At 44.5% G+C, this 27,881-nt stretch overlaps 1 protein-coding gene across 3 annotated transcripts in view; it reads left to right on the top strand.

Annotated features, from left to right (window-relative positions):
- Positions 1 to 6,832: 6,832 nt before the first annotated feature.
- ACOX2 (acyl-CoA oxidase 2) overlaps positions 6,833 to 27,881 on the top strand; it is a 33,962-nt gene continuing 12,913 nt past the window's right edge. The window contains exons 1-11 of one of the 3 annotated variants that reach the window (XM_083601158.1): positions 6,833 to 7,104; positions 7,692 to 7,761; positions 11,099 to 11,277; positions 12,114 to 12,276; positions 15,078 to 15,229; positions 15,966 to 16,073; positions 17,779 to 17,898; positions 19,055 to 19,170; positions 19,643 to 19,815; positions 21,686 to 21,848; positions 24,851 to 25,041. In XM_083601158.1, the coding sequence (XP_083457284.1) occupies positions 11,118 to 11,277; positions 12,114 to 12,276; positions 15,078 to 15,229; positions 15,966 to 16,073; positions 17,779 to 17,898; positions 19,055 to 19,170; positions 19,643 to 19,815; positions 21,686 to 21,848; positions 24,851 to 25,041 (1,346 nt within the window). In that variant the 5' untranslated portion in view covers positions 6,833 to 7,104; positions 7,692 to 7,761; positions 11,099 to 11,117. The remainder of the gene's footprint in view (positions 7,105 to 7,691; positions 7,762 to 11,098; positions 11,278 to 12,113; positions 12,277 to 15,077; positions 15,230 to 15,965; positions 16,074 to 17,778; positions 17,899 to 19,054; positions 19,171 to 19,642; positions 19,816 to 21,685; positions 21,849 to 24,850; positions 25,042 to 27,881) is intronic. The other 2 variants (XM_083601156.1, XM_083601157.1) reach the window with 2 other exon arrangements.

Here is a 27,881-nt window from a genome sequence, read left to right as displayed (position 1 = left end):
TGGGGGTAGTTTGGAAACCACTTGCCTAGAAGCAGCTTCCATTTAAGCTGGTTCATAAAGATTTTATAGCAGGTTTTTAACAGGTGAAAGTTATGGTGCTATGAGCAGAGAAGAGTTCAGAAACTATTAACCACGCTTTCTGTCCTTGCTGAGCCTGATAATTAAAGGGCATTTGTTTCCACTTGCCTTCATCCAAATCCAGTTATAAAACAGGATCAATCCTTTGCCTTCTTATGAAGTGGGTTAGATTACCCGTGTAGAAAAAAATTGTCTCAAGAAAGGAGTAATGTTCCCCTTCCCTTTGTGTTGAAACTGTGCCTAAGGGGAAACGAAGGCCTTGCGAAAGTGGGTGTCGCTGAATCATAGAATCATAGAGTTGGAAGAGACCACAAGGGCCATTGAGTCCAACCCCCTGCCAAGCAGGAAACACCATCAGAGCACTCCTGACATATGGTTGTCAAGCCTCTGCTTAAAGACCTCCAAAGAAGGAGACTCCACCACACTCCTTGGCAGCAAATTCCACTGTCGAACAGCTCTTACTGTCAGGAAGTTCTTCCTAATGTTTAGGTGGAATCTTCTTTCTTGTAGTTTGGATCCATTGCTCCGTGTCCGCTTCTCTGGAGCAGCAGAAAACAACCTTTCTCCCTCCTCTATGTGACATCCTTTTATATATTTGAACATGGCTATCATATCACCCCTTAACCTCCTCTTCTCCAGGCTAAACATGCCCAGCTCCCTTAGCCATTCCTCATAAGGCATCGTTTCCAGGCCTTTGACCATTTTGGTTGCCCTCCTCTGGACACGTTCCAGTTTCTCAGTGTCCTTCTTGAACTGTGGTGCCCAGAACTGGACACAGTACTCTAGGTGAGGTCTGACCAGAGCAGAATACAGTGGCACTATTACTTCCCTTGATCTAGATGCTATACTCCTATTGATGCAGCCCAGAATTGCATTGGCTTTTTTAGCTGCCGCGTCACACTGTTGGCTCATGTCAAGTTTGTGGTCAACCAAGACTCCTAGATCCTTTTCACATGTACTGCTCTCAAGCCAGGTGTCACCCATCTTGTATTTGTGCCTCTCATTTTTTTTGCCCAAGTGCAATACTTTACATTTCTCCCTGTTAAAAGTCATCTTGTTTGTTTTGGCCCAGTTCTCTAATCTGTCAAGGTCGTTTTGAAGTGTGATCCTGTCCTCTGGGGTGTTAGCCACCCCTCCCAGTTTGGTGTCATCTGCAAATTTGATCAGGATGCCCTTGAGTCCATCATCCAAGTTGTTGATAAAGATGTTGAATAAGACCGGGCCCAAGACAGAACCCTGTGGCACCCCACTAGTCACTCTTCTCCAGGATGAAGAGGAACCATTGATGAGCACCCTTTGGGTTCGGTCAGTCAGCCAGTTACAAATCCACTGAGTGGTAGCATAGTCAAGACCGCATTTTACCAGCTTCTTTACAAGAATATCATGGGGCACCTTGTCAAATGCCTTGCTGAAATCAAGGTAGGCTACATCCACTGCGTTCCCTTCATCTACCAGGCTTGTAATTCTGTCAAAAAACAAGATCAGGTTAGTCTGACATGACTTATTTTTCAGAAATCCATGCTGACTATTGGTGATCACAGCATTCCTTTCTAGGTGCTCACAGACTGTTTGCTTAATGATCTGCTCCAGAATCTTCCCTGGTATTGATGTCAGACTGACTGGGCGGTAATTATTTGGGTCCTCTCTTTTCCCCTTTTTGAAAACAGGGACAACATTTGCCCTCCTCCAGTCTGTCGGGACTTCGCCTGTTCTCCAGGAATTCTCAAAGATGACTGCCAGTGGTTCTGAAATCACATCTGCCAGTTCTTTTAATACTCTTGGATGCAGTTCATCTGGCCCTGGAGACTTGAATACATCTAGACTAGCCAAGTATTCTTGTACTATCTCCTTAGTTATTCTGGGCTGTGTTTCCTCTGCTGAATCATTTGCTCCAAATTCTTCAGGTCGGGCATTGTTTTCTTTATCGGAGAAGACTGAGGCAAAGAAGGCATTGAGGAGTTCAGCCCTTTCTGTGTCCCCTGTTTGCATTTCACCATCTTCTCCTCTGAGTGACCCCACTGTTTCTTTGTTCTTCCTTTTGCTACGAACATACCCATAAAAGCCTTTTTTGTTGCTTTTAACCTCTCTAGCAAGCCTGAGTTCATTCTGTGCTTTAGCTTTTCTGACTTTGTGTCTACACGTGCTGGCTATTTGTTTGAATTCCTCTTTGGTGGTTTCCCCCCTTTTCCATTTTTTGTACACATCCTTTTTTAATCTTAACTCAGTTAAAAGTTCTTTAGATAGCCACCCTGGCTTCTTTAGGCCCTTCCATGTTTCCGTCTCATTGGTATTGCCTGAAGTTGTGCTTTTACTATCTCCCTCTTAACAAACTCCCAGCCATCATGAACTCCCTTTCCTTTTAGTATTACTGTCCATGGGATCTCACCCAGCACTTCCCTAAGTTTTATGAAGTCGGCTTTCTTAAAGTCAAGAAACTGAGTCCTAGTATGCTTGGCTGCTCCTTTCCGCTGTATAGTAAACTTCAGAAGAGCATGATCACTCACGCCTAATGATCCTTCCACTTCTACCCCACTAACCAGGTCATCAACATTGGTTAGGACCAGATCTAAAATGGCTGTTCCTCTTGTTGCTTCTCCCACTTTCTGGACAATGAAGTTGTCTGCAAGGCCAGTGAGGAATCTGTTTGACCTTATGCTCTTGGCTGAGTTTGACATCCAACAAATATCCGGGTAATTGAAGTCCCCCATTACTACTATCTCCCTTCCTTTTGCATGCTTGGCCATCTGTTCCAGGAAGGCATCATCTATGTCCTCCGTTTGGCTTGGGGATCTATAGTAAACTCCCACAATGAGGTCACTGTTATTCTTCTCTCCCTTAATTTTGACCCAAATGCTCTCACTTTGGCTTTGAGGTTCTAAATCTTGGATCTCTTCACAGGTATATACATCCCTGACATATAACGCCACTCCTCTTCCTTTCTTGTCTGGTCTGTTTCTCTGAAATAGATTGTATCCCTCCATTATTACATTCCAATCGTGGGACTTATCCCACCAGGTTTCAGTGATGCCTATTATGTCATATTTAGTTTGCTGTACCAAGAGCTCAAGTTCATCTTGTTTATTTCCCATGCTTTGCGCATTAGTGTACAGACATTGAAGTCCATTAATCATTCCCCCGTGTCTCTTATTTAAGGATTTTTTCCTCCCACCACTAGGTCTGCGTGCTGTTTGCTCCATTTGGTCTATGACATTTGGATGATCATCTTCATCAATTGATAGACTCCTACCTTCAGGAGCACTGTCTCCCTCCCCCACATTAGTCAGTTTAAAGCCCTCCTGATGAGGTTTCTGAGATTTTTGGCAAAAACATTCCTCCCAACCGTTGTGAGGTGCAGCCCATCGCTTGCCAGAAGTCCATCTTCAAGAAACTGCATTCCGTGATCTAAGAATCCAAACTGTTCCTGTTTACACCATTTGCGAAGCCAGTTGTTCACTTCCACTATTTTTCCCTCTCTCCCTGGGCCACGTCGTTCAACTGGGAGGACAGACGAGATGACAATTTGTGCATTTAATTGCTTCAATTTCCTGCCCAGAGCCTCGTAATCTCTTTTGATGGCTGAAGGACCATCAAATTTGTATAAACCGGTCTTAGGGAAACTAGCAGGAATTTGCAGTGTTTGTCGGCCTTCCTTTGTCAGCCAGTGTGGTGTAATGATTAGAGTGTTGGGAAACCTGGGTTCGAATCCCCACTCAGCTATGAAGATCACCGGGGAATGTTGGGCCATACATACCTCTCTCGGCCTAACCTGCCTCACCCAGTTGTTGCAAGGATGAAATGGGGAGCAGGAGAATCATGTACGCCACTTTGAGCTCCTTGAGAAGAAAATGTGGCAGGTATATCAATGTGAAACTGAATCAGAGAATTGTAGGGTTGGGAGGGACCCGAGGGTCATCTAGTCCAACCCCCTGCAATGCTTGAACCCACGACCCTGAGATTAAGTTCCTCATGCTCTTCTGACTGAGCTACCCAGCAATAAACCTCCACGCTGTTAAGGAACTTCAGCACAATGCTGCTGTTCCAGTTTCGGGGCTGATAAAGCAGCCACATGCCCAAAGTCCAAAACTGTTATTACCTTTCTTTAACCCCCTCTCTCCCCGAGCTGAGTCTCTGGAACAACTGCACGACAGGCAAAAAAATCAGTGCATCTTTTTCCTAACATGGGGATGCAATAAGCCCTGTGGAACTCCCTCCCATCAGATGTCAAGGAAATAAACAACTATCTGACTTTTAGAAGACATCTGAAGGCAGCCCTGTTTAGGGAAGTTTTTAATGTTTGAAGTTTTATTCTGTTCTTAGTGTTCTGTTGGGAGCCCCCCAGAGTGGCTGGGAAAACCTAGCCAGATGGACGGGGTATAAATAATAAAATTATTACAATTACTATTATTATTATTATCATCATCATCAGCAGCAGCGAAGGCCGCATTTCAGATATGAGATGGGAGGCCACTAGAGGACGGGGCTTTCTCTTATTGCAGAATGCCCTCGCCAAGAATATTTGCCTGGTGCCCACCCTATAATCCTTGAAGGCCTAGTTCTTCTGGTGGGATGCAATTGTGGAACAGTTCAAATAGTTTACCTGCTCCTCATGTTGATCAATCCTAGAGTCGGAAGGGACCTTAAAAGTAACCTAGTCTAGCCTTTGAAGGAAATATTTTGATTCTGGCTCTGCTCATATGGCCCTCCAGACGTTGCCTACATGGGAATGAGGCCCTTGGGATGAAAAGGATTCCCCACTCCTATTCTGCACCTATTAACAGGTGAAAAATCCCTGGCCCTTTTAAAAGAAAAATCTGGCCAATCTGTTTCCAGCCCAACTCGAAGAAGCCAGGAATTGATTTGGGGCGGGGGCGAGGGAGCAGTTCTGTGAAAAACATGTGATTTACCACTGAGCTATATAGTCTTTCCCCCAAGGACAATAGCCTAAGGCACAATTTCACACCCTGCAGCCGCTGAGGTATATGTTTTGAACCGCTGTTGATGCCTTATTGTTTTCCTAGCGCAACTTAAAACCCCAAGGAACATCACCCTCTCGTCTTTTGAAGTGAACAGAGAACGGATGAATTCAAACACACACACAAACCCAATAAAACCAATTTTTAAAAACACACACGGATGAATCCAACAGCAGGCAGCTTTAAAAAGAAACTCTTCAGCAACGCGTAATTTTTAATTTTTTTAAAAAAATGTGTTTTTCAATAAAAAGGGGTTTAATAGGAAAACAGAACTAGAGTCCAATCTGCAGATTACAACGGCAATGGTACAGCTTAATTTGGTGCAATAATGCATCCATGGTTGTGCATAAGCAAATCACAAATTCACAAATCCTCTCCAGAAACCTTCTTGTGCCTCAGGTGCAATGAGGATCCTTTTGCCTCTTTTTATATATGAAATAAATGGAAACAACGAATTTCATCGAATGTGCCTTTCTCTGTGAGTCTTTATATTACCTTCTGGGTCTCGTGAGTCGCCCTGGTGGTGCTCTTTCCCATATAGGGAAAAGTTTTGTTTTGTTTTTTAAAAAACTGCTGCAAGCTGCCCTGAGCACCACTTTTGCAGTTGAAAGGTGAGGTGTGGATTTGGATTATTATTATTATTATTAATAATAATAATAATAAATAGTGGAGGTGATGAAAGTTCTTAATATTTGATGTTTTATCGTATTTTTAATATTCTGTTGGGAGCCGTCCAGAGTGACTTGGGAAACCCAGCCAGATGGACCAGATATAAATAATAAATTATTCTTATTCTTATTATTCGTACATTAATATTAAAAAATTATAAAATTGTAATTGGAAGGGTCCCTCAATGGTCATCTAGTCCAGGCATCTCAACACGTGGCCCTTGGGTGAGAGCCAAGGCCGGATTTAGGTTGATGAGGCCCTAAGCTACTGAAGGTAATGGGGCCCTTTATATGTCCAGCTGTCCTTTGTCAACAACAAATTGTCGCTGTTTTTAGTGTTGAATATATGCTATATGGTAATTTATGGACCTAATAGGTATCTAAAGCCATTTGCACATGTTGCCCTGCAACCAGTCCATGCAGAATTTCTATATATAGGCACCCTATATATAAAATGAGCAAACCAGTGATATTTTAGGGAGCAGGCTAGGCCCATTACTTATATCATAGGAGCCTACACAACACAAAACACTGTTGCTGTATGTAGGTTTTATCTTATTTGTTTTTTATCTTATATTTTGGAAATGTACATCCAGTTCCCCCCCCCTTTGTTTTGGGGGCCCCCCAAGAGAGTGGGGCCCTAAGCAATAGCTTGTTTAGCTTATACTGAGGTCCAGCTCTGAGGGCCTTCTGGCGGTTCTCTCACTGCGAGAAGCCAAGTTACAGGGAACGAGGCAGAGGGCCTTCTCGGTAGTGGCACCCGCCCTGTGGAACGCCGTCCCACCAGCTGTCAAAGAGAAGAACAACTACCAGACTTTTAGAAGACATCTGAAGGCAGCCCTGTTTAGGGAAGCTTTTAATGTTTGACAGACTATTGTATTTTAATATTCTGTTGGAAGCTGCCCAGAGTGGCTGGGGAAACCCATCCAGATGGGAGGGGTATAAATATATTATTATTATTATTATTATTATTATTATTATTATTCATAAATTCAGCACTGATTGGTTGAGGGCGTTTAGGAGAGGATGGAGTTAAGCCTAAAGCCTTGATTTCATCATCTGTTACATGAAGATGAACTCTGATCCTGTTAACAGCGACAACCCCTCTGATCTGAGAAGGCCAAAAAAAAGAAAAGCTTTCCTGGCGTTCTTCCTCTGTTCCCGGGAGCAGCTCGGCATTCCAGCCAGGAGAAGGCGGTGGCGACACGCGTCTGTCCGCTCAGCCAGTACGATAGAGACGGGGGAGAAAACACCATAGACGCGCATATGCAAAGAAGGGGGAAAAAGAGCATTCAAATTTAGCAAGGCGCTCGGCAGTGGAAGTCTTTCCGTCGGCCGCTCGGATCAGGAAATAGCCTTGCGAGGGTTCCCCTTTGCGAAGGGCGGTAAGTCACTTTGCACGACCCACGTGTGCATGGGGGGGAGGGGGACCAGAGCTGTCAACCTTTCCCTTTCTAAAAGGGAAATTCCCTTATTCCGAAGAGGATTCCTCGCAAGAAAAGTTGACAGCTATGAAGGGGACCTGGCTGGAGCTGGACTCGCTTTCACGGGAGTTAAACCCCCACACCACACCCCGCCCCCGAATTCGGTGGGACTTTAACTTCTCGGTAGACTCTCCCGGCTGAGTTCACTTTGCCTGTCGGAAACGGTAGAGGTTTCACGGGAGGTTTTTAAGCATCTGTCACGGGTGCTTTAGTTGAGATGCGTGCATTGCAGGGGGCTGGACTAGATGACCGCCAGGGTCCCCCCTCCGACTGTACCGTTCTATTAATTTCTGATTGTGAGCGTGAATGGCCACACAGTGATCACCGCCCGTACTTTTCCGCACTACATTTCCTCCCTTCCGCCCTGTTTACAACCCAGCAACGCTCAAAAACCCACACCTGCAACTCGGGATGACGTTGCATGCATCTGATGGAGGGCGATTTAGTCCAGGGATGCCTATGCAGTATAAATTTGTTCAACTTTAAAGGTGCCACGAGGGTCTTCGCTGGATATCGCCCGGGTTGTTCCTGTCTGAGACGTTTCTTTTGAAATCAGAGGTAGGGAAATTCCCCTATCAGTTTTATAGAAAGTGCGATTTTAAGGAAAGGCTTACTATTGCAAAATAATAATTCGCAGCTTTGAAAATGTTTAACCCATGTTGGGCGTGCGCAGAAGGAAAAACACGTACCTTGGGATGTGCAAGCACAGGCATTGAATTTGTTGTGCAAGAGGGTACAGTGTGAGATCTACAGCTGCGATCAGCACAAAGTTTGAGGTTTTGCAATAACTCCTGTGTCCTTAGGTACAAAGCTGAGGTTTAATGCACCGTGCCAAGGAAATGGGGGGGGGGGGGAGAGAGGCAAAGTAAGTACACTTGGCTTTATAAAGAGGGCAGATCTCCCCAGCCCCCAGGAACTATTAATTCACAACAGCTTAAAATAGGGTTTGCAGAAAGTAGATTGTGATCTACTGGTAGATCTTTGATTTGCAATAGATCAGCAAGGATTCTGACTGCCAATTGTTTAATAGCTGCAACAGCAAAAATCTGCGCCCCCCCCCCAAAAAAAGAAGGTTGATGAAATGAAGGTTGGGGACCTTCAATTTTTTTGTGTGTGAGAGGACTGGAAAATCATTTTTTTTTTTTATAATATTTTTATTTTTTCCATATAAACACAACACAACAAACATAAACATACAAAGACAAAAACAAAACAAAAAACATGTATCATTTCATATCCTAATTTCATATACCTTTCTTCCCCGACTTCCTCATGCCTCCCCTTTCTGTATTCCAAATTCTTATTGATTGTTCAGCAAATCTTCCCTTATTTTAATTTAAATTTAGACTATTCTTCCTTATTCTCCTTGTCTTAACCATTGCTAATAGTAACCATTTACTTTCCAGTCCAACATCATTCTAACTTTCATTAACTTTGTAATATTTCTTTAAATAGTCCTTGAATTTTTTCCATTCTTCTTGCGCTGCCTCTCTTCCCTGGTTTCGGATTCTGCTCGTCATTTCTGCCAAGCCCATGTAGTCTATCACCTTCATCTGCCATTCTTCCAGTGTGGGTAGTTCTTGCGTCTCCCAGTACTTCGCAATGAGTATTCTAGCTGCTGTTGTAGCATACATAAAGAAAGTTATATCCGTCTTTAACACCCCTTGGCCGACAATACCCAAGAGAAAGGCCTCTGGTTTCTTGGGGAAAGTATATTTAAATACCTTTTTAAGTTCATTATAGATCATTTCCCAGAATGCCTTAATCTTCGGGCAAGTCCACCAAAGATGAAAAAATGTACCTTCAGTTTCTTTACATTTCCAACATTTATTGTCAGGCACATGGTAAATCTTTGCAAGCTTGACTGGGGTTATGTACCACCTATATATCATTTTCATAATGTTTTCTCTTAAGGCATTACATGCCGTAAATTTCATCCCGGTGGTCCACAACTTTTCCCAATCAGCAAACAAAATATTATGACCAATGTCCTGAGCCCATTTAATCATGACCGATTTAACCGTTTCATCTTGTGTATTCCATTTCAGCAGTAAATTGTACATTTTGGACAAAATCTTAGTACTGGGTTCTAACAGTTCTGTCTCCAATTTTGATTTTTCCACCTGGAAGCCAATTTTACTGTCCAGTTTAAACGCTTCATTTATTTGATGATAGTGCAACCAGTCTCTCACCTTCCCTTTTAATTTCTCAAAACTCTGCAATCTCAATTTGTCCCCTTCCTTTTCCAAAATTTCCCAGTATCTTGGCCACTTGGACTCCATATTTAACTTTTTAACTGCCTTAGCTTCCATTGGCGACAGCCACCTTGGAGTTTTATTTTCCAGCAAGTCTTTATATCTGACCCAGACATTTAATAGTGCTTTTCTGACAATATGATTTTTGAAACTTTTATGTGCTTTAACCTTGTCATACCACAAATATGCATGCCACCCAAAAATGTTATTAAAACCTTCCAAATCCAAAATGTCTGTGTTTTCAAGAAGTAGCCATTCTTTCAGCCAGCAGAAAGCTGCCGCTTCATAGTAAAGTTTAAAGTCTGGCAGGGCAAACCCCCCTCTTTCCTTTGAATCCGTTAATATCTTAAATTTAATTCTGGGCTTTTTGCCCTGCCAGACAAATTTAGATATGTCTTTTTGCCACCTCTTGAAACAATCCATTTTATCAATTATTTGCAGTGCTTGGAACAAAAACAACATTCTTGGCAATACATTCATCTTTATAGCTGCAATACGGCCTAACAAGGAAAGCTTTAAGTTGGACCAAATCTCCAAATCTTTTTTCACTTCTCTCCAAGTTGAGAGGACTGGAAAATCAGTTCCGGTTCTGAAAACAAATTCCTGGGCTGAACATATGCTCAGAGGCACCGTGGTACTCAAGTCTCTCTCTCCTTACCACTGTTTTGCACCTGGTACCAGTTGCTGGATCTTTGAGTTCTGTTATTCTCCTGCAGATGGTATTGAGAGGCATGGAGGCCTATGATCCCAGTGGTGGCATATTTAATAATAAGAATATTATTATTATTATTATTATTATTATTATTATTATTATTATTTTATTATTATTATTATCAACAACAACAACAATTTTATTATTTATACCCCGCCCACCTGGCTGGGTTTCCCCAACCACTCTGTGCAGCTCCCAACAGAATATTAAAACACGATCAACTTCATAACTACCAGCTGCCAGTACCCATGAATTTTTCCAGTCCCCTTTCAAACCTAGTGGCCAGTAGCTCATTGGTGATTTCTGCATTTGGGCACACGTTCAAGGGATCTCAGTGTTTCAGCCAATGATTATAAACAGGGGTCAGCAAACTTTTTCAGCAGGGGGCTAGTCCACTGTCCCTCAGACCTGGTGGGGGGCCGGACTGTATTTTTTGGGGGGGGAATGAATGAATTCCTATGCCCCACAAATACCCGAGATGCATTTTAAATAAAAGCACACATTCTACTCATATAAAAACACCAGGCAGGCCCCACAAATACCCCAGAGATGTATTTTAAATAAAAGGACACATTCTACTTATGTAAAAACACACTGATTCCCGGACTGTCCACAGGCCAGATTGAGAAGGCGATTGGGCCAGATCCAACCCCCCGGGCCTTAGTTTGCCTACCCATGATTATAATTATGAGCAGGCTCTTCCCAGATTAGCACATTCTCAAGGTGGTGCCAATTGATTTAAAGGTGTGCTCACAGAGCGCAATCCTGTGCACATTTACTCAGAAGTAAAGTGCACATGGGGCTGTGTTGATAGCCTTTCAAGGGCCGTCTTAAAGAAGCATCAGTTCTGCAGACAAGAATATAAAACCCCACAATTTCATTATAAGACTTCTGCAAATGCTCAGTAACTAATTTCCTGTCTCCTCAGCATTCCACCAACGTTTAGAATGGCATCGTGGAATGCAAATAAAAACATCCAGAATTCCACTAGACAAATTGTGAACCCTGACCTTGACATTGAAAGAAAAACGGCCTCCTTCAGTGTTGAACGACTGACGAATATACTAGATGGAGGTGCTGAAAAGACACAGATGCGGAGGACAGTAGGTAAGTCATCCACATGGAAATAAGTATTTGTGTTAGTTTGAACGTTGACGATATGCTATTTTAAATGCTTCCCCAACTATGCATTGTTTGCCTTTTGATGTATCCTCCTTCGCAGCGCTTAAAAACAATTTTTGGAGCTGCATAATTTTGTTTGCAACAAAAGGCGTAGCCAAACTAATTGTATTTTTTGCAGTCTTCAGAAACTGGACTGGTGAGACGATTGATTTTAAAGAGGCTCTTCCAGCATGACCTGTTCATTGCACATTCATCCTGATTAAGTTTGCGCAAAAGCTAAAACAGTGGTTGTGCAAGAACCTTGAACCTGGTCCAGTAATGTATGAACAGCTAGCACAAGCTTTTAAGCGCTGGAATTAACATGCTGGCAGTAGTCTGTTCCCCATCTACTTGTATGTATTAAATGATGGTGGATTTCATACAAGTTGTCAGCAGGCTGGACTAAGATGGCCTTTTGGGTCACCCCCAACTCAGCGATTTTGTGAAGAAGTACCTCAGGCTAATGTGAATGGCCTGGAGGTTTCTGCTGCTTTGTAAAATGCTATAGATCAGGCTTCCTCAACCTCGGCCCTCCAGATGTTTTGAGACTACAATTCCCATCATCCCTGACCACTGGTCCTGCTAGCTAGGGATCATGGGAGTTGTAGGTCAAAAACATCTGGAGGGCCGAGGTTGAAGAAGCCTGCTATAGATGCTTCACTGCCAGAACTGCATTTTCTTCTGTAAATCTCGCAGTGAACATCAGTGTAATTGCAGCTTGGTTTCCCTGTGTGTGATTCCTGTGCCTCGGCCTGCTTAAAGGATCGTTGTGTACTCTGCAGAAGCCATGATCCAGAGTGATCCGGTGTTCAGCCTAGAAAACCAGTACTTCATGAGCCAGAATGAAAGATACGAAGATGCTGTCAGGAAGTCCGTTCACCTCTCAAAGAAGGCGGCTGAAATGGGATGGGCAACAGGTGGACCTGAACTGGGTTACTGCCACAGGTGATTTGAAAACAATAAAATGCTGCTAGAATTGTATTTTAGCTGTCTTTAAAAAGTGCCTGCTTTCACCTAAGCTAGGTGAGGCGGCCTGCTACAGTCAAGGGAAATCTCTGGCTTCCGAGAGAGTGTGCGAATTTGTGGCAGACAGAATTGCCTGTTGTGGATGCTATACCTTTTCAGAGTTGAGAGGACGCCACATCTGATTTGAAAATTTACCTATAATTTTATTATTTTTGTAAGCTGCTGTGAGGTTTTGTTCGGTTACAATCAATGTTTCTAAATACACAAAGGAGCAGTTAGGACCATATCGCCTCGTTCTGGGCTGCCGTAGAATGTGAAAGGGTTTGGGTTCAGGTTCAAAAAGCACAGGGGAAAAGGAAATGTATGGGGGGAGAGCTTGAGCACAGTAGTTCAGGCACCTGTGACTTCAACATCGGCATCGTGCGATGTAGGGATTCCCTTGCACTTGATCTGGAAACGGCAATTAGTGCAGAAAGTGAGCGAGAATGAGACCCTGTCAGCATGTCACCTGGCTGTTCAGAAAACTGCACTGGATGCTGATTGGTTACTGGGCCAGGTTCAAGGTGTTAGTATTAGCATATAAAGGCCATAGCATCTTAGGATCGGCTTACTTGATGGGTCACCTTAACCCATATAAGCCCTCTGGACCCCTTCATTCCTCAGAATGGGCACTGTTGCAGGTTCTATGCAATATTAGACCTATACTTGCAATAAATAAGTCTATCTCCTAGTGTGGCAGCACCTGCACATTGGAACTCCCTGCCTGTCAAACATCAGGCAGCCTCCTTCACTGTACCCTTTTCGGTGTTTGCTAAGGACATTTTTGTTCCTGCAAGCCTATCTGGACACCTAGAAGCTGACATGTACTTCAATCTATGTTTAGCTTAATTATTGATTTTAATTCTATTTAATTTTTTTTTTTTAAGAAAACATCTACTTTTGACTTCATTACCGTTTTGTTTTTCGTAAACCGCTTAGAGGTTCTAGTTGCAATCAGGGTGGTGTATAAATTTAAGCACCTGAACAGAAAGTAAGGTTGCAGCCTTAATTTTGCTTACTTGGAAGTACACCTTGTTGAATTAAGTAGGGACTTACTTTTGAGTACACATGGTTAGCTATGTGATGATGGGAAACCCAAAGGACACCCTCCAGCCCCCACTCTCTAATAACAACGACAACTTTGTATGCCACTTTATATGAGTGGCTTCCGACAAACCATAAAACCACAGTAAAACATCAAACATTAAAAACTTCCCTTTACAGGGATGGCTTCAAGTGTCTTCTAAAAGTCAGATACAGTGGACGCTCGGGTTGCGAATGTGATCCGTGCGGGAAGCACGTTTGCAACCCGCAGCATTCGCAACCCGCAGCGGCGCACGCACGGGTCATGATTCAGTGCTTCTGTGCATGCGCAAAGCGTGATTTAGCACTTCTGTGCATGCATGACCGCCAAAACCCGGAAGTAACCCATTCTGGTACTTCCGGGTTTCAGCCGTCTGTAACCTGAAAACGCAAGGTATGACTGTACTTGCTTGACTGTTTGACAGCTGACAGGAGGGCGTTCCACAGGGCGGGGGACACCACTACCGAGAAGGCCCTCTGCTGGGTTCCCTGCAACCGCACTTCTTGCAGTGAGGGAACTGCTCGGAGGTGGACCCTCAGTATCTGGGCTGAACGATGGGGGTGGAGGTGCTCCTTCACGTATACAAGGCCAAAACTCCCCCCTTCCCTGCTCTTGGGATTTTCCCTAGCCCGCCCCCCTCACTGACTCTGCTCCATACCTTCTGTGGTTGCCAGGTTAGAACATGTCCTTGAACTATGCTAATGCCTCTTATTTGCCTATACTGGTTGTAAAGAGCTCAGACATCTGCATAATTGGCATGTAGCCTACTGCATACAGGTGAAAGTTCCACCCACTGCTCCACCCATTGTGTGTGTGTGTGTTGCTGGCAGTGGCGTAGCGTGGGGGGTGCAGGGGGGGCCGGCCGCACGGGGCGCAACATTTGGGGGTTAGGGGGCGCAAATCCACGGGTTAGGGGGCGCAAATCCACGGGTTAGGGGTGCAAATTACTTGCCTTGCCCCGGGTTCTGACAACCCACGCTACGCCACTGGTTGCTGGCCATGCTCACCACTGGCACCTAACCCTTGAGCTGAAAAAAGCCCCTTTCCCCTTTCTGTGCACACTTACTGTAAGTCCGTTTGCATAAGACGGCACGGTAGAACTGTACTGTAGACGCCAGTGAGGTCAAATATATATTGTTCTGTGTTTGTGGGAGCCCCTTGGATTTCGGGAATGAGTTAGCGAGGGTTGTCGATGGCTTTTGTGGGCAAACCGAACAAACGAGTAATGTTAGGCCATGTTGACTGGCTATTTCAAAATGTGCTTTTCTAACTTGATCTAAAAAAGTTAGATAAAGAAATCCTACAGAGTAGACAAAAATACTTATAAAAATGTATAAATTATCAAATAATATACAAATAGATCAAGAAATTAAAAGTAAGAATATGTTAAGGTGGGAACAAGATTTAGGTTATGAAATTGAATACAAAGACTGGGTTAAATTTTGGACAAAATGTGCTTTCTATCAGCCGTATCTATCAGGGAGCAGTACGGCACAAGGAGGAAGACAGGTGTTGTGAAGTTAAATGCCCTGCTGAAATGTCACGTTCTCCATTGATGTTATTGCCCTGCGCTTTGCAATTTTGCATTTCTGCGCAGGGATCATACACTTAGGGACTAAGATCAAGGAGATGACAGGAATTGTATATCCTTTTGCAGGGTTCTTTCTGCCAACCTGGCGTTCAACGTCCATGTGGTCTTTGTTAAGAGCCTTATGGGGTTGGCCACAGACGAACAGCTCGCTAAGTGGCTCCCTTTGGCAGAAAAGTTTTACATCGTAGGGACCTATGCCCAGACCGAACTGGGTCACGGTAAGTTTCCTAACTTATTGTGGCTCTTAGCGCCAGAATCCATCCAAACACCACAATGTCAAATTCCACTGTGCTAATGGGGACCTAATGTAGCAATTGCTCCAGAGCAGTTGTGGGGAACTTTTGCTGTCAACCCCCCAGGTCTGAGTCCAGGCAGCTCCAGCTGGCATTTTACCTTGCAGCATAGCGGGCAGCTGACCACCCAGAGGACTCCGACCATTGGCAATTGTCTGGCAGTGCTTCAGGGGCTCTGGTCCCTGAAGGTCACAAGAGGAAAATGGCTGGTAGTCTAAAACTGTCAAGTTCAACACCTGAGTTTTGATTGCAGGGAAGATCCCTATTTTTTGTTTTCGTTTTTTGAAAGACAGCTGGAGAATAGAGAGGTCATGGGGCAATGGGGTTAGCCACACTCAGGGCTTTTTTTCCCCCCAGCCGGAACTTGCCGGAACTCAGTTCCGGCAACCCTCAGGTGGGCGCAATTGCCATTATAAGAGAACAAGGAAGGCGTCCATGGTGATTTTTGGCACCTGTTTTTCTAGAAAAATAGCATGGGCTACACTGACCCTGAGTCAAGGAAGCCCCAAATTAAAAATTGAGTTGCCTGTGAGGGTGGAGCTTGCTTACAAAAAAAGGAGAAGTTGGACCCAGTCTTGAGAACAGCACAGCTGACTAGTGAATGTGGAATCTGCTGGTGGTTTTGCAATGCTCTGAGAAACCGTGTTCTTTGTTATTAAAGGAACCTACCTTCGGGGATTGGAGACAACAGCCACCTTTGATGCTGCGACACAGGAGTTTGTTCTCAACACGCCAAGCATATCTGCCATGAAGTGGTGGCCGGGAGATTGTAAGTAGCAAACACACTCAGGGGTGGGGCCTTTTCGTTCGTTCTGTGCTTTCGTTGTTTCCGAAATCTTTAAAGGGTGTGTTATAGCTGAGTGTTTTAAAAGTGTAAGTGGAACACTATGAATGAATCCACTTGGGAAATGTACAGAGGAAAACCGGCTTTCCATTTGCTGCATTTCAGCAGGAAAACACTGGTTTTCCTGGGGTAAGCGCCAGGACAGAAAACAAAACAAAAAAACCATTGCTTCCGCACAGAGCTTTGAATCCCAGATTTGTGTCTAGACATGCAGGAAGTCCAGATGAACCCAGAGTCCCTTCCCAAACATCTGGTTACTTGTCTTCCCAATCTGCATTTTATATTCAGCTTTGAATATTGTCGATGCTGGAATATAAAGGTATCATAGTAACCGCACTTGGAATACTGTGTACGATTCCAGACACACTACCTGAAAAAGGAGATTGTGAGCGTTAAAATCAAGATGTGGAAAATATGGAAACAACGAGGAGAGGCAAGACTGAGATTTGGAGATACAGTGGTACCTCGGGTTACATACGCTTCAGGTTACAGACTCCACTAACCCAGAAATAGTACCTCGGGTTAAGAACTTTGCTTCAGGATGAGAACAGAAATCGTGCTCCGGCGGCATGGCAGCAGCAGGAGGCCCCATTAGCTAAAGTGGTGCTTCAGGTTAAGAACAGTTTCAGGTTAAGAACGGACCTCCGGAACAAATTAAGTACTTAACCCGAGGTACCACTGTATGCTTCAAGGTCTAGACAAGGTCCCGAAAAATTAATAATTATAATTTGGATGATAATTTGGTCTTTTTTATTTTAGTTTTTTTAGTTTAATTGGATTATGATTTGATATTTTAATTGGATGTTTTTTATTGGAAAATTAATAAAAATGATTTCACAACACACACAAAAAGGAGATTGTGTAGCTGGAAAGGGTTTGCGAAAGGACAACCAAAATGATTGCGGGGATAGGAGCAGGTTTTCCTGTGAGGAAAAGTTGCAACATTTTTCGTTTAGGAAGAAATCAAATAGCAGGGGGCAGCCTAGCTGTGTGTAACATTATGTATAATGTGGAGAAAGTAGATAAGAGAAAAGTTTGGTTTACAGAAATTCATGGAGAATAAGACTGTCAGTGGTTCCTAGCTACATAGGCTATGTTCTCATGTCACTGTATCTGGGAATGGCAGGTGAAGAGAATTGCTCTTGCACTCACAGGCCTTTGGCCTCATCCAATAATAATATTACTTATACCCCACTCATCTGGCTGGGCCTCCCCAGCTACTCTGGACGGTTTCCAGCAGAACATTAAAAGCATAATAAAACATCAAACATTAAAAACTTCCCTAAACAGGGCTTCCTTCTAAAAGTCAGATAGTTGTTTATCTCCTTGACATCTGATGGGAGGGTGTTCCACAGGGCAGGTGCCACCACCGAGAAGGCCCTCTGCGTGTTTCCCCGTAACCTCACTTCTCACAGTGAGGGAACCTCCAGAAGGCCCTCGGAGCTGGACCTCCGTGTCCGGGCTGAACATTGCGGGTGGAGATGCTCCTTCAGGTATACAGGGCCAAGGCTGTTTAGGGCTTTAAAGGTCAGCACCAACACTTTGAACAGGGCTGTTCTTACGTTCTGAAAATGCTGCTTAACTTTTCGAGCAGTTGATGAGTTATTTTTCTCACCATTCACCCTTACAGTGGGACGAACGGCGACTCACGCTGTGGTCTTTGCTCAGCTTTACCTGAAAGGAAAGTCGTATGGCATGCATCCCTTCATGGTGCAGATCCGCAGCCTCCGAGATCATTCTCTGGAACCAGGTGACTTACTCCAGAGGGTCCCAAGATGATTCTACTGGGTGGTGTTTTTTTATCTGTTTCAAGCCTGCCAATGCTGGGCTTTAACCATCAGAAACAGGGGTGCCTTGAGATCAGTGGTGCCATCAGGGCAGGCTTGGGAGGCAGACATAGAAACATAGAACTGGAGAGTTGAAAGGGCTCCTAAGTCTCAATCTAGTTCAACCCCCTGCTATCGCAATCTTGGGCCCCTCCCATCAGAATGAGCAAAGGGGCCTCTAAATGCAAAAATAAATCTGGCTTCCAGCATTATTTTTAAGGTCAGAAAAATGCCTTCATGTTGTCATGTGGTTCAGATATTTTCATCACTTTTGGGGCTGTGCCTAAATAATAATAGTGAAAAATTAAAAAATAAATGGAGAGAAGAATAGCAGAGTTCATCAGATACCATTACATACAGAAATACATTAGCCAATCTATTAAAATATTAAATTGACAGGTGCAAAAAATGAGGGGGTGCAAAGAAGGTGGACAGAATAAGGAAGAATATTTAGGGGGCAAGGGTGTCCGGCTTACCACCATTTGAAGGTACAGTGGTACCTCGGGTTACATATGCTTCAGGTTACAGACTCCGCTAACCCAGAAATATTACCTCGGGTTAAGAACTTTGCTTCAGGATGAGAACAGAAATCGTGATCCAGCGGCGCAGCAGCAGCAGGAGGCCCCATAGGCTAAAGTGGTCTTCAGGTTAAAAACAGTTTCAGGTTAAGAACGGACCTCCGGAACGAATTAAGTACTTAACCCGAGGTACCACTGTAATGTCTATAGTCCTATACATGCTTACTTGGGAGTAAAGTCCCATTTGTCTCAATGGGGTATTCTGCTGAGTAGACAAGCATAGACTTGCGCTGTAAGTGAAGTAGTACATACTGCCGTCTAATTTGGGGGATTAATAAAAAAGAGTTCATAGATTTTTCAGTGCTTTCTGTTGGGCAGAAGAAACGTGTGCTTTCAGTGGTAGGCATAAGACCATTAAGTCCAGAGTCTGTTGTTACCTAACCACGTCACTGTGCAGAATGCTGGGTTATGTATCCTAATTTCCAAAACAGACTTATGGAAAATCTGCATAATCTTTTAAACCTACCTGTCTGTCTGAATCCTTGCTTGTTTTGCTCCATAGGAGTAACTGCAGGGGATATTGGTCCCAAAATGAGCTTTGAAAATGTTGACAATGGCTTTCTCTTGCTGAAGAATGTTCGGATTCCAAGGGAAAACATGCTGGCCAAGTTCTCTCAGGTAAACTTACCTGTGGATATCAAACAGGTTTCATCAGTTGCACCATAGCAAAGGCCTCTAGTTATTCTCTCATGTGTGGAATTTCATATGGAATCTATCAGGTGGTGAAGACAGAATGTCAAGAATCTTCATGAACTTTCATTCTCTTATTTCATTTTTTAAAAGAGACTAGTCCTCATGGTAATCGAGGAATGTTTGAAAACAGTGCTTTTTCAGGGTTTGTTTGTTTGTTTTAAATGAGGGGCCAGTAGTCATATTTGATAAAAGTGCTGTGGGCGATAGCACAAAATGGCTGCCATGGGCAGCAAAAAAAGAGGTGACAGAGAAACGGGTGACAGGAACGGGGGGGGGGGGACACTGTCTGGAAGACATTTGCAGAGTCTGTAAATGCTTTAGAGTTCTGAGTCCTGGACTTAAATTTTGCTTCTGCTAACACACATCTCTTTTTTTATTATTATTTCACAATTTCCAGGTCCTGCCAGATGGCCGGTATATGAAAAAAGGATCTGCACAAATTAACTACCTTACTATGATTGTGGTCCGTGTCCTCATGCTTCAGAATGAAGTTGTCCCCAATCTGATGAAGGCATGCACCATTGCAATCCGATATTCCGCAGTGCGCCGGCAGTCTGAGTTAAAGCCCGGGTATGGCGGGAATTGAGGCCTTGGCTCCAGGCAGGGATGCATTAAATGTCCTGCTTCTCTGTTGACTATTTTTATTATTGCTTTCCTGTTTTCACACCAACTCTCGGTGTTCCGGCCACTAATCCCCACCCCCACCCCTTGTTTTCTTGATACAGCTACTTAAACTATTAAGCAAGCAGATGAATTTGCAAATGTTGAAGAGGCAGTGAAGCTGATGGAGCCAGGAGTGGGGTGGGGGCCAAAAAAAAGGGGTGGGTGGGAAACTAGTGTGAGGGATTGGGTGCCCCAAGGGTCCTGAAAGACCTACATTGGCTCCCAGTACGTTTCCGAGCACAATTCAAAGTGTTGGTGCTGACCTTTAAAGGCCTAAATGGCCTCGGCCTAGTATACCACCCCCATCGCTCAGCCTATACACTGAGGTCCAGCTCCGAGGGCCTTCTGGAGGTTCCCTCACTGCAAGAAGCGAGGTTACAGGGAACCAGACAGAGGGCCTTCTCGGTGGTGGCACCCTCCCTGTGGAACACCATCCCTTCAGATGTCAAGGAGATAAATGATGATACAACTTTCAGAAGACATCTGAAAGCAGCCCTGTTTCGGGAAGTTTTTAATGTGTGACATTTTAATGTACTGTATATACCGTGTATATATATAAGCCGACTTTTCCAGTATATTTTTTATGCTGAAAAAGCCTCCCTCAGCTTATATTCGAGTGAGGCAGGCGGAGGGACGAGCGGCAAGAAAGGAGCCCTTTCTCGCCACTCGTACCTCCACCGCCGCCCGCCTCTCGCGAGGGCAGGCACAGGAGCCACGCCTGGGAGAGGCGCGCAGCACTGTGCCTCTCCCAACCGGGCTCCTATGCCTGCTCTTGCGAGCCGCAGAGTCAGTGGCAGAGGGATGAGCGGCTCCTTCCTCCTCCGCCGCCTTTGCTGCTGTCGTCGGTGGCGGAGGAGGAGCGAGCAGCCCGAAAGCAGCCCTTTTGGGCTGCTTGTTCTTCCTCCTCCGCTGCCGCCACCACCAGGTTTGTGGTGTGGTGAACCAGCTTATACTCGAGTCAATAAGTTTTCCCAGTTTTTTGTCCTAAAATTAGGTGCCTCGGCTTATATTCAGGTTGGCTTATACTCGAGTATATACGGTATTTTTAATCTTTGTTGGAAGCCGCCCAGAGTGGCTGGGGAGACCCAGCCAGGTGGGCAGGGTACAAATAATAAATTATTATTATTATTATTATTACTTTGGAAGGGGACGCTGTTTCCCAAACAGTTGGGGTGACCGTGTCTCTTTGTCTCAATATGTTCTTCCTCCTTCTGTGACCACATACCTGTCTTTGTGTTCATGCTGGCTCAGAATTTATTTCAGGTCAGGAAAGACACAAACAGAGGGAACCCTGGATTCTGTGTGTGTACATTAAGGCTATTGAAAACAGCCTCTGTTTAAATCTGGTTCACTACCATTATCTTTATTTTAAAGGTGTTAGAATGTCCATGTGCAGACTTCAAGTTACCTCCATGTATTTTGACAAGGGATGTTTCCTGGAATGGGACTCATGTCTGTGGCTTCCACTAGCGCAAAAACTTACTTGAATCAGCCCCACTACCTGCCGCATGGCCACCGCTGGCCCCCTAAGCTAGTCAGGTGGAAAATGCTGTCCTGTTAACATTGGAATAAGATCTCACTGCTAAGCCGGTCTCCACCTGTGAGTGGATGTTTTGGGGGCATGTGGTTGGGTCAGTTCATGAGACAGAAATTGGCCGCCCTGTGCTGGCTTTCCAGAATGAAAGAGGAAATGCAAAATGGAAACCCCTTCGGGTAAATGGAGGCTATTCATTTGCCGTTCGTTTTGGATAATCTGCAACATTTTCTCCCCCCTCAGTGACCGGGAGGCAAAGATTCTTGACTATCAGACCCAGCAACAGAAGCTTCTCCCTCAGCTGGCAACCGCCTATGCCTTTTACTTCGTTGCAAAATATCTGCGGGACTTCTTTGACAGGGGCTACATGGAAACCAAAGAAGGAAAGTTTGACTTGCTCCCTGAGGTAACGTGAAGAAGGATAAGCAATATCCCTTCAAGCCTTCCTTTAGAGACCTTTAAACTTTAAAAGGTGGGTAATAAAACAAACAAATGATCAGAAGAAGAAACCCAGAAGATTTTGAAATCTTTTTTAAAAAAGAAAAGGAGAATCAGGAAGAGGGCTACTTCATACATATATCCGCATTGCTTGATTTGCAATCGGATGTGTGAGGTGATATTTATCTACATTTTCTTTAAAAATATTTACATGCAAAGCCCATCAAAAGCCGTTTACAACAATAAAAACTCTCCCCCTCCATATAGAATATTAGTAAAACAATGCTAAAAACAATCCACAAGAATGAAACAGACTAAGAAAATGTAACAGTTTATTTTAAAAGTGACACAAGTGGTGTGGCTGCTGCAGGCTTTCCTTCCTCAACTGATGTATTTCCCCCCCTCAACTGACAAACCTGCTTGTAAAAACCTGGCTGTTGGAGCTGATTTTAGATATGCAGGAAAGGCAAGTGTTACATTCCCTTCGGACTGTGCTGTTTCAAGCTCTGGGTGGTGGCAAAGCCGAGTGCCTCTCCCACATTTCCAAAAACAACACTCGCTAGACGTGGAAAGCTAGATGGAAACCTTTGCTCCTGAGGTACTTGCCTTTTCACATGCAGGGTTCATTCAAACATGCGTCACCACATTACAAACACACTTGCCATCTTGAAATTGGTAGAGTTTCAGGGGAACATGTACTCGGTGCCGTCCTTGTGACTGAATTATCTGTTAAGTGAATTTTACCTTTGTGGGCACCTGCAGTTTCAGGGTTTCGTTCAGGGACAGTCATTGCGATGCCCTCCAGATGCCGTTGGACATTCCTGACCATTGACCATGCTGTCTGGGTCTGAGGGGAGCCGGAATCCATAGAATCATAGAATCATAGAGTTGGAAGAGACCACAAGGGCCATCGAGTCCAACCCCCTGCCAAGCAGGAAACACCATCAGAGCACTCCTGACATATGGTTGTCAAGCCTCTGCTTAAAGACCTCCAAAGAAGGAGACTCCACCACTCTCCTTGGCAGCAAATTCCACTGTCGAACAGCTCTTACTGTCAGGAAGTTCTTCCTAATGTTTAGGTGGAATCTTCTTTCTTGTAGTTTGGATCCATTGCTCCGTGTCCGCTTCTCTGGAGCAGCAGAAAACAACCTTTCTCCCTCCTCTATGTTACATCCTTCTATATATTTGAACATGGCTATCGTATCACCCCTTAACCTCCTCTTCTCCAGGCTAAACATGCCCAGCTCCCTTAGCCGTTCCTCATAAGGCATCGTTTCCAGGCCTTTGACCATTTTGGTTGCCCTCCTCTGGACACGTTCCAGTTTGTCAGTGTCCTTCTTGAACTGTGGTGCCCAGAACTGGACACAGTACTCCAGGTGAGGTCTGACCAGAGCAGAATACAGTGGCACTATTACTTCCCTTGATCTAGATGCTATACTCCTATTGATGCAGCCCAGAATTGCATTGGCTTTTTTAGCTGCCGCGTCACACTGTTGGCTCATGTCAAGTTTGTGGTCAACCAAGACTCCTAGATCCTTTTCACATGTACTGCTCTCAAGCCAGGTGTCACCCATCTTGTATTTGTGCCTCTCTTTTTTTTTTGCCCAAGTGCAATACTTTACATTTCTCCCTGTTAAAAGTCATCTTGTTTGTTTTGGCCCAGTTCTCTAATCTGTCAAGGTCGTTTTGAAGTGTGATCCTGTCCTCTGGGGTGTTAGCCACCCCTCCCAGTTTGGGGTCATCTGCAAATTTGATCAGGATGCCCTTGAGTCCATCATCCAAGTCGTTGATAAAGATGTTGAATAAGACCGGGCCCAAGACAGAACCCTGTGGCACCCCACTAGTCACTCTTCTCCAGGATGAAGAGGAACCATTGATGAGCACCCTTTGGGTTCGGTCAGTCAGCCAGTTACAAATCCACTGAGTGGTAGCATAGTCAAGACCGCATTTTACCAGCTTCTTTACAAGAATATCATGGGGCACCTTGTCAAATGCCTTGCTGAAATCAAGGTAGGCTACATCCACTGCGTTCCCTTCATCTACCAGGGTTGTAATTCTGTCAAAAAAACGAGATCAGGTTAGTCTGACATGACTTATTTTTCAGAAATCCATGCTGACTATTGGTGATCACAGCATTCCTTTCTAGGTGCTCACAGACTGTTTGCTTAATGATCTGCTCCAGAATCTTCCCTGGTATTGATGTCAGACTGACTGGGCGGTAATTATTTGGGTCCTCTCTTTTCCCCTTTTTGAAAATAGGGACAACATTTGCCCTCCTCCAGTCTGCCGGGACTTCGCCTGTTCTCCAGGAATTCTCAAAGATGACTGCCAGTGGTTCTGAGATCACATCTGCCAGTTCTTTTAATACTCTTGGATGCAGTTCATCTGGCCCTGGAGACTTGAATACATCTAAACTAGCCAAGTATTCTTGTACTATCTCCTTAGTTATTCTGGGCTGTGTTTCCTTTGCTGAATCATTTGCTCCAAATTCTTCAGGTCGGGCATTGTTTCCACCAACACCCAGAAGCCGCCATGTTGGATATTCCCAGTATCATTGATAATGTGGTGAATTCCATAAATACAAACCAGAGTTTCTGACGTTGCACAAAATCCAGTCAAAATCCAGCACTTTTAAGGCCTTGCTGGTGTCCAGTAAAAGGTCTTAATTGGTTTTAACGGACTCCCACAGGAATCAACAAAACTTGCTCTAGCCACTGTACAGCACTGTCATGCTTATTCTTTGGTCTGATTGCAAATAAGTTTTGTAACCTATCCCAAGAATTTAGGACAGGTAACACTCCCGCGGCCATAAAAGATGACCTATGAATTTAAGCTGAGGAGGAGGATAATAGGAAAGGATATAAACCGACAGGCATTTCATACGTCACTGGTCCAGAGATGCTGTTCTGTAGAATGGGAAAAGCAGAAGTGGTCCTCTCTTAACACTCTTCTTTCTGCCTTAATTCACAGCTTCATGCTCTTGCTGCAGGAATTAAAGTCATCGCTACAGACTACTGCTCGGCCGGAGTCGAGATTTGTCGGAAGGCCTGTGGAGGACACGGCTACTCTCTTCTCAGCGGCCTGCCTTCCTTATTCACCAGGCAGGTGGCTGGTTGCACCTATGAGGGGGAAAACACTGTCCTCCTCTTGCAGACAGCCAGGTAACTGCGCTGAAAATCTCTCCAAATCTCTCTTCCATCTTGCTTCCAAGGCCCTTGCCAAAGCCACTTTAGATATCAGAAGCTTTTCCACGATACGTTTCACAGTTTATTTTCATGATTAAAACCATTTATCCAGGGGGTCTCAATGAGTTAGACATTAATTGTTTAATCTGATTATTTGTATTTTGTCTGTTACTTTGTAAGGTAAAGGTAAAGGGACCCCTGACCATTAGGTTATGTTGTGACTGACTCTGGGGTTGCGGCGCTCATCTCGCTTTATTGGCCGAGGGAGCCGGCGTACAGCTTCCAGGTCATGTGGCCAGCATGACTAAGCCGCTTCTGGCGAACCAGAGCAGCACACAGAAACGGGGTTTACCTTCTCGCCGGAGCGGTACCTATTTATCTGCTTGCACTTTGACATGCTTTTGAGCTGCTAGGTTGGCAGGAGCAGGGACCGAGCAACGGGAGCTCACCCCGTCACGGGGATTCGAACCCCTGACCTTCTGATTGGAAAGTCCTAGGCTCTGTGGTTTAACCCACAGCGCCACCCGCATCCATCCCAATCTCCTTGTATTTGTATTGTTACTTTGCACTGTACCTTTAAACTCTACCACAGAGCACAGACATTTCATATGTCACTGGTCCATTTTCTGAAATTTGGAAAGTACAGTTCTCTACATGAGAACTGAAAACACCTTTAAAAAACCTACTTGAAACTAGGCAGCCAAAGTTGTTGTTGTTAGGATATTTCCGTTCCACCTTAAAAGGGAGCAGGCTTTGTGAGTCACAGAGTCTGCGTATTTCCTGTTCACAGGAAGTTTATGTTTTCTTTGCTTTCATTTCTCTCTCTCTGCCTGAGCAGACCGAAGCAGGCAGTCATGTTTTTTCTTTGTTCTGACCAACGCTGAATGAACTTGGAAAATGCTCTCCTGCATGCATCTTTCGCTGTGCATTATCTGCTGACAGAGCGTGCATCAGTTCTAGAATGTGGCAAGCTATTTTCTGGAGCTCGTGTCGCTAATTGCTGATACTGCGTGTCTACGGGAGATCGATGGACGTCCGGAGACGATGTGGGGCCATGATGGGCTTTATCTCCGTGGCAGTATCCCAACAGTTGTGTCCCAAGCAACTTCATGCGGATTTATTTAAGGGAGTACTTGACACTCCAAAATTCTGAAATGACGAGCTCCAAACTCAGCAGTTGGGAAAAACTGACACGCATTGCATCCTTTTTTTAGGTGTTTACAGTTCTCATGTAGAGAACTGTACATTCCAATTCAGGGCACATTCCAATTGCTCAGCGGTCAATGCTGTTGAAGCGTATTTTGCAGCCAAATTTCTGTGAGGGAAGGGAAAGTTGTCATTTTGGCCAGAACTAAAACCTCTTGCAGGCTCAAGGAACAGGATTTCCAAATTTCAGAAAATGGAAGGATTACATAATTTGGTTGTTGTTGTGGTGGTGCCTGGGGACTAAGATAAGGATTAAGGAAAGATAGTGGTGTGTAAGACGTTATGGGCAGAAAATCAGGATATGCAGTGCTCAAGTGTGCCAGTGTAACTCTTTTCTGTTCTGCAGACTCTGACTGGCAGAAGAATGAGTGGAAGAATGATTGACAGTGGAGGAATGGAGTCAAATGTTGGGTGGAGCTATGAGTGAGTGATAGGCAGATAACACCACTCTAGGATTATTTTTAATGAAGAGTGGGATTAGAAATCACTTAAGCGAATTGAGCGTTGATTAGAAAATGACAGTTGGCTGACTGCAAGAGACAGAAAGAAATGGAGAATGAGATGAAAGAGACAGGCAGACAGAGAGCAAGCAACTGTAAAAGAGGATAGCTGTTTTTGAAATACCATTGAATATTCTGTATGCAAAAACTGCTTGTTCTGGATGTTGTGTTCCTTAATCAATTGTCTGCTTAGCATTTAAATTGTGTTCTGCTCTGGGTGGATTCTAAGGTCCATACGTCTCACCCCACGTGGTTTCTGCAGATATATTTGGGTAAGAATATAAAGGGAGAGGCCTGCTGGTGGCAGCAGGTATTTTGTGGGAAGTCTGTACTCAGTGGAGTCTTTGAGTGACTAATCTAGTGACCTCCTGGAGGTGGGCCTTTGTAGGAGACTCTGGAATAGTGATCCTGACAAATATATTTTTTGTGTTTTCTCTGCAACAAGTAGGGTTGCAAACCCAGCACACTTAAGAATGCAAGATAGAGTTGCTGAGGATTCTGCAGCAGAGTCAATATCCTGAGATATAGCCATGATGCATGTTCTTAAATGGGGCGCGGGTGGCGCTGTGGGTTAAATCACAGAGTCTAGGACTTGCCGATCAGAAGATCGGCGGTTCGAATCCCCACAATGGGGTGAGCTCCTGTTGCTCGGTCCCTGCTCCTGCCAACCTAGCAGTTCGAAAGCACCTCAAAGTGCAAGTAGATAAATAGGTACCACTCCGGTGGGAAGGTAAACTGTGTTACCGTGCGCTGCTCTAGTTCTCCAGAAGCGGCTTAGTCATGCTGGCCACATGACCCGGAAGCTGTACGCCAGCTCCCTCAGCCAATAAAGCGGGATGAGCGCCGCAACCCCAGAGTTGGTCACGACTGGACCTAATGGTCAGGGGTCCCTTTACCTTTACCTTTATGTTCTTAAATATCTTTCTCCCCCTGGCCTGCCTATTAACTATCCTGTTTTCCAGTTATTGGTATCATGAGTCGTACAGAAATGTTACCTTGTCTGTGGCCCTGCTTTTTTAACCTCTGAAAAATAAGTGTTTGGAAACAGGGGGCCTAGTTCAGCAAATGCCTCTGGGATGAGGATGTGGCTCAGTTTTCATTTTCTTTGTC

The sequence above is a fragment of the Podarcis filfolensis genome, assembly GCF_964270895.1.
Source record: "Podarcis filfolensis genome assembly, chromosome: 2".
Taxonomy (NCBI): domain Eukaryota; kingdom Metazoa; phylum Chordata; class Lepidosauria; order Squamata; family Lacertidae; genus Podarcis; species Podarcis filfolensis.
Note: the sequence above shows the minus strand (reverse complement) of the source record. Positions and strands in the feature narration are given on the sequence as shown.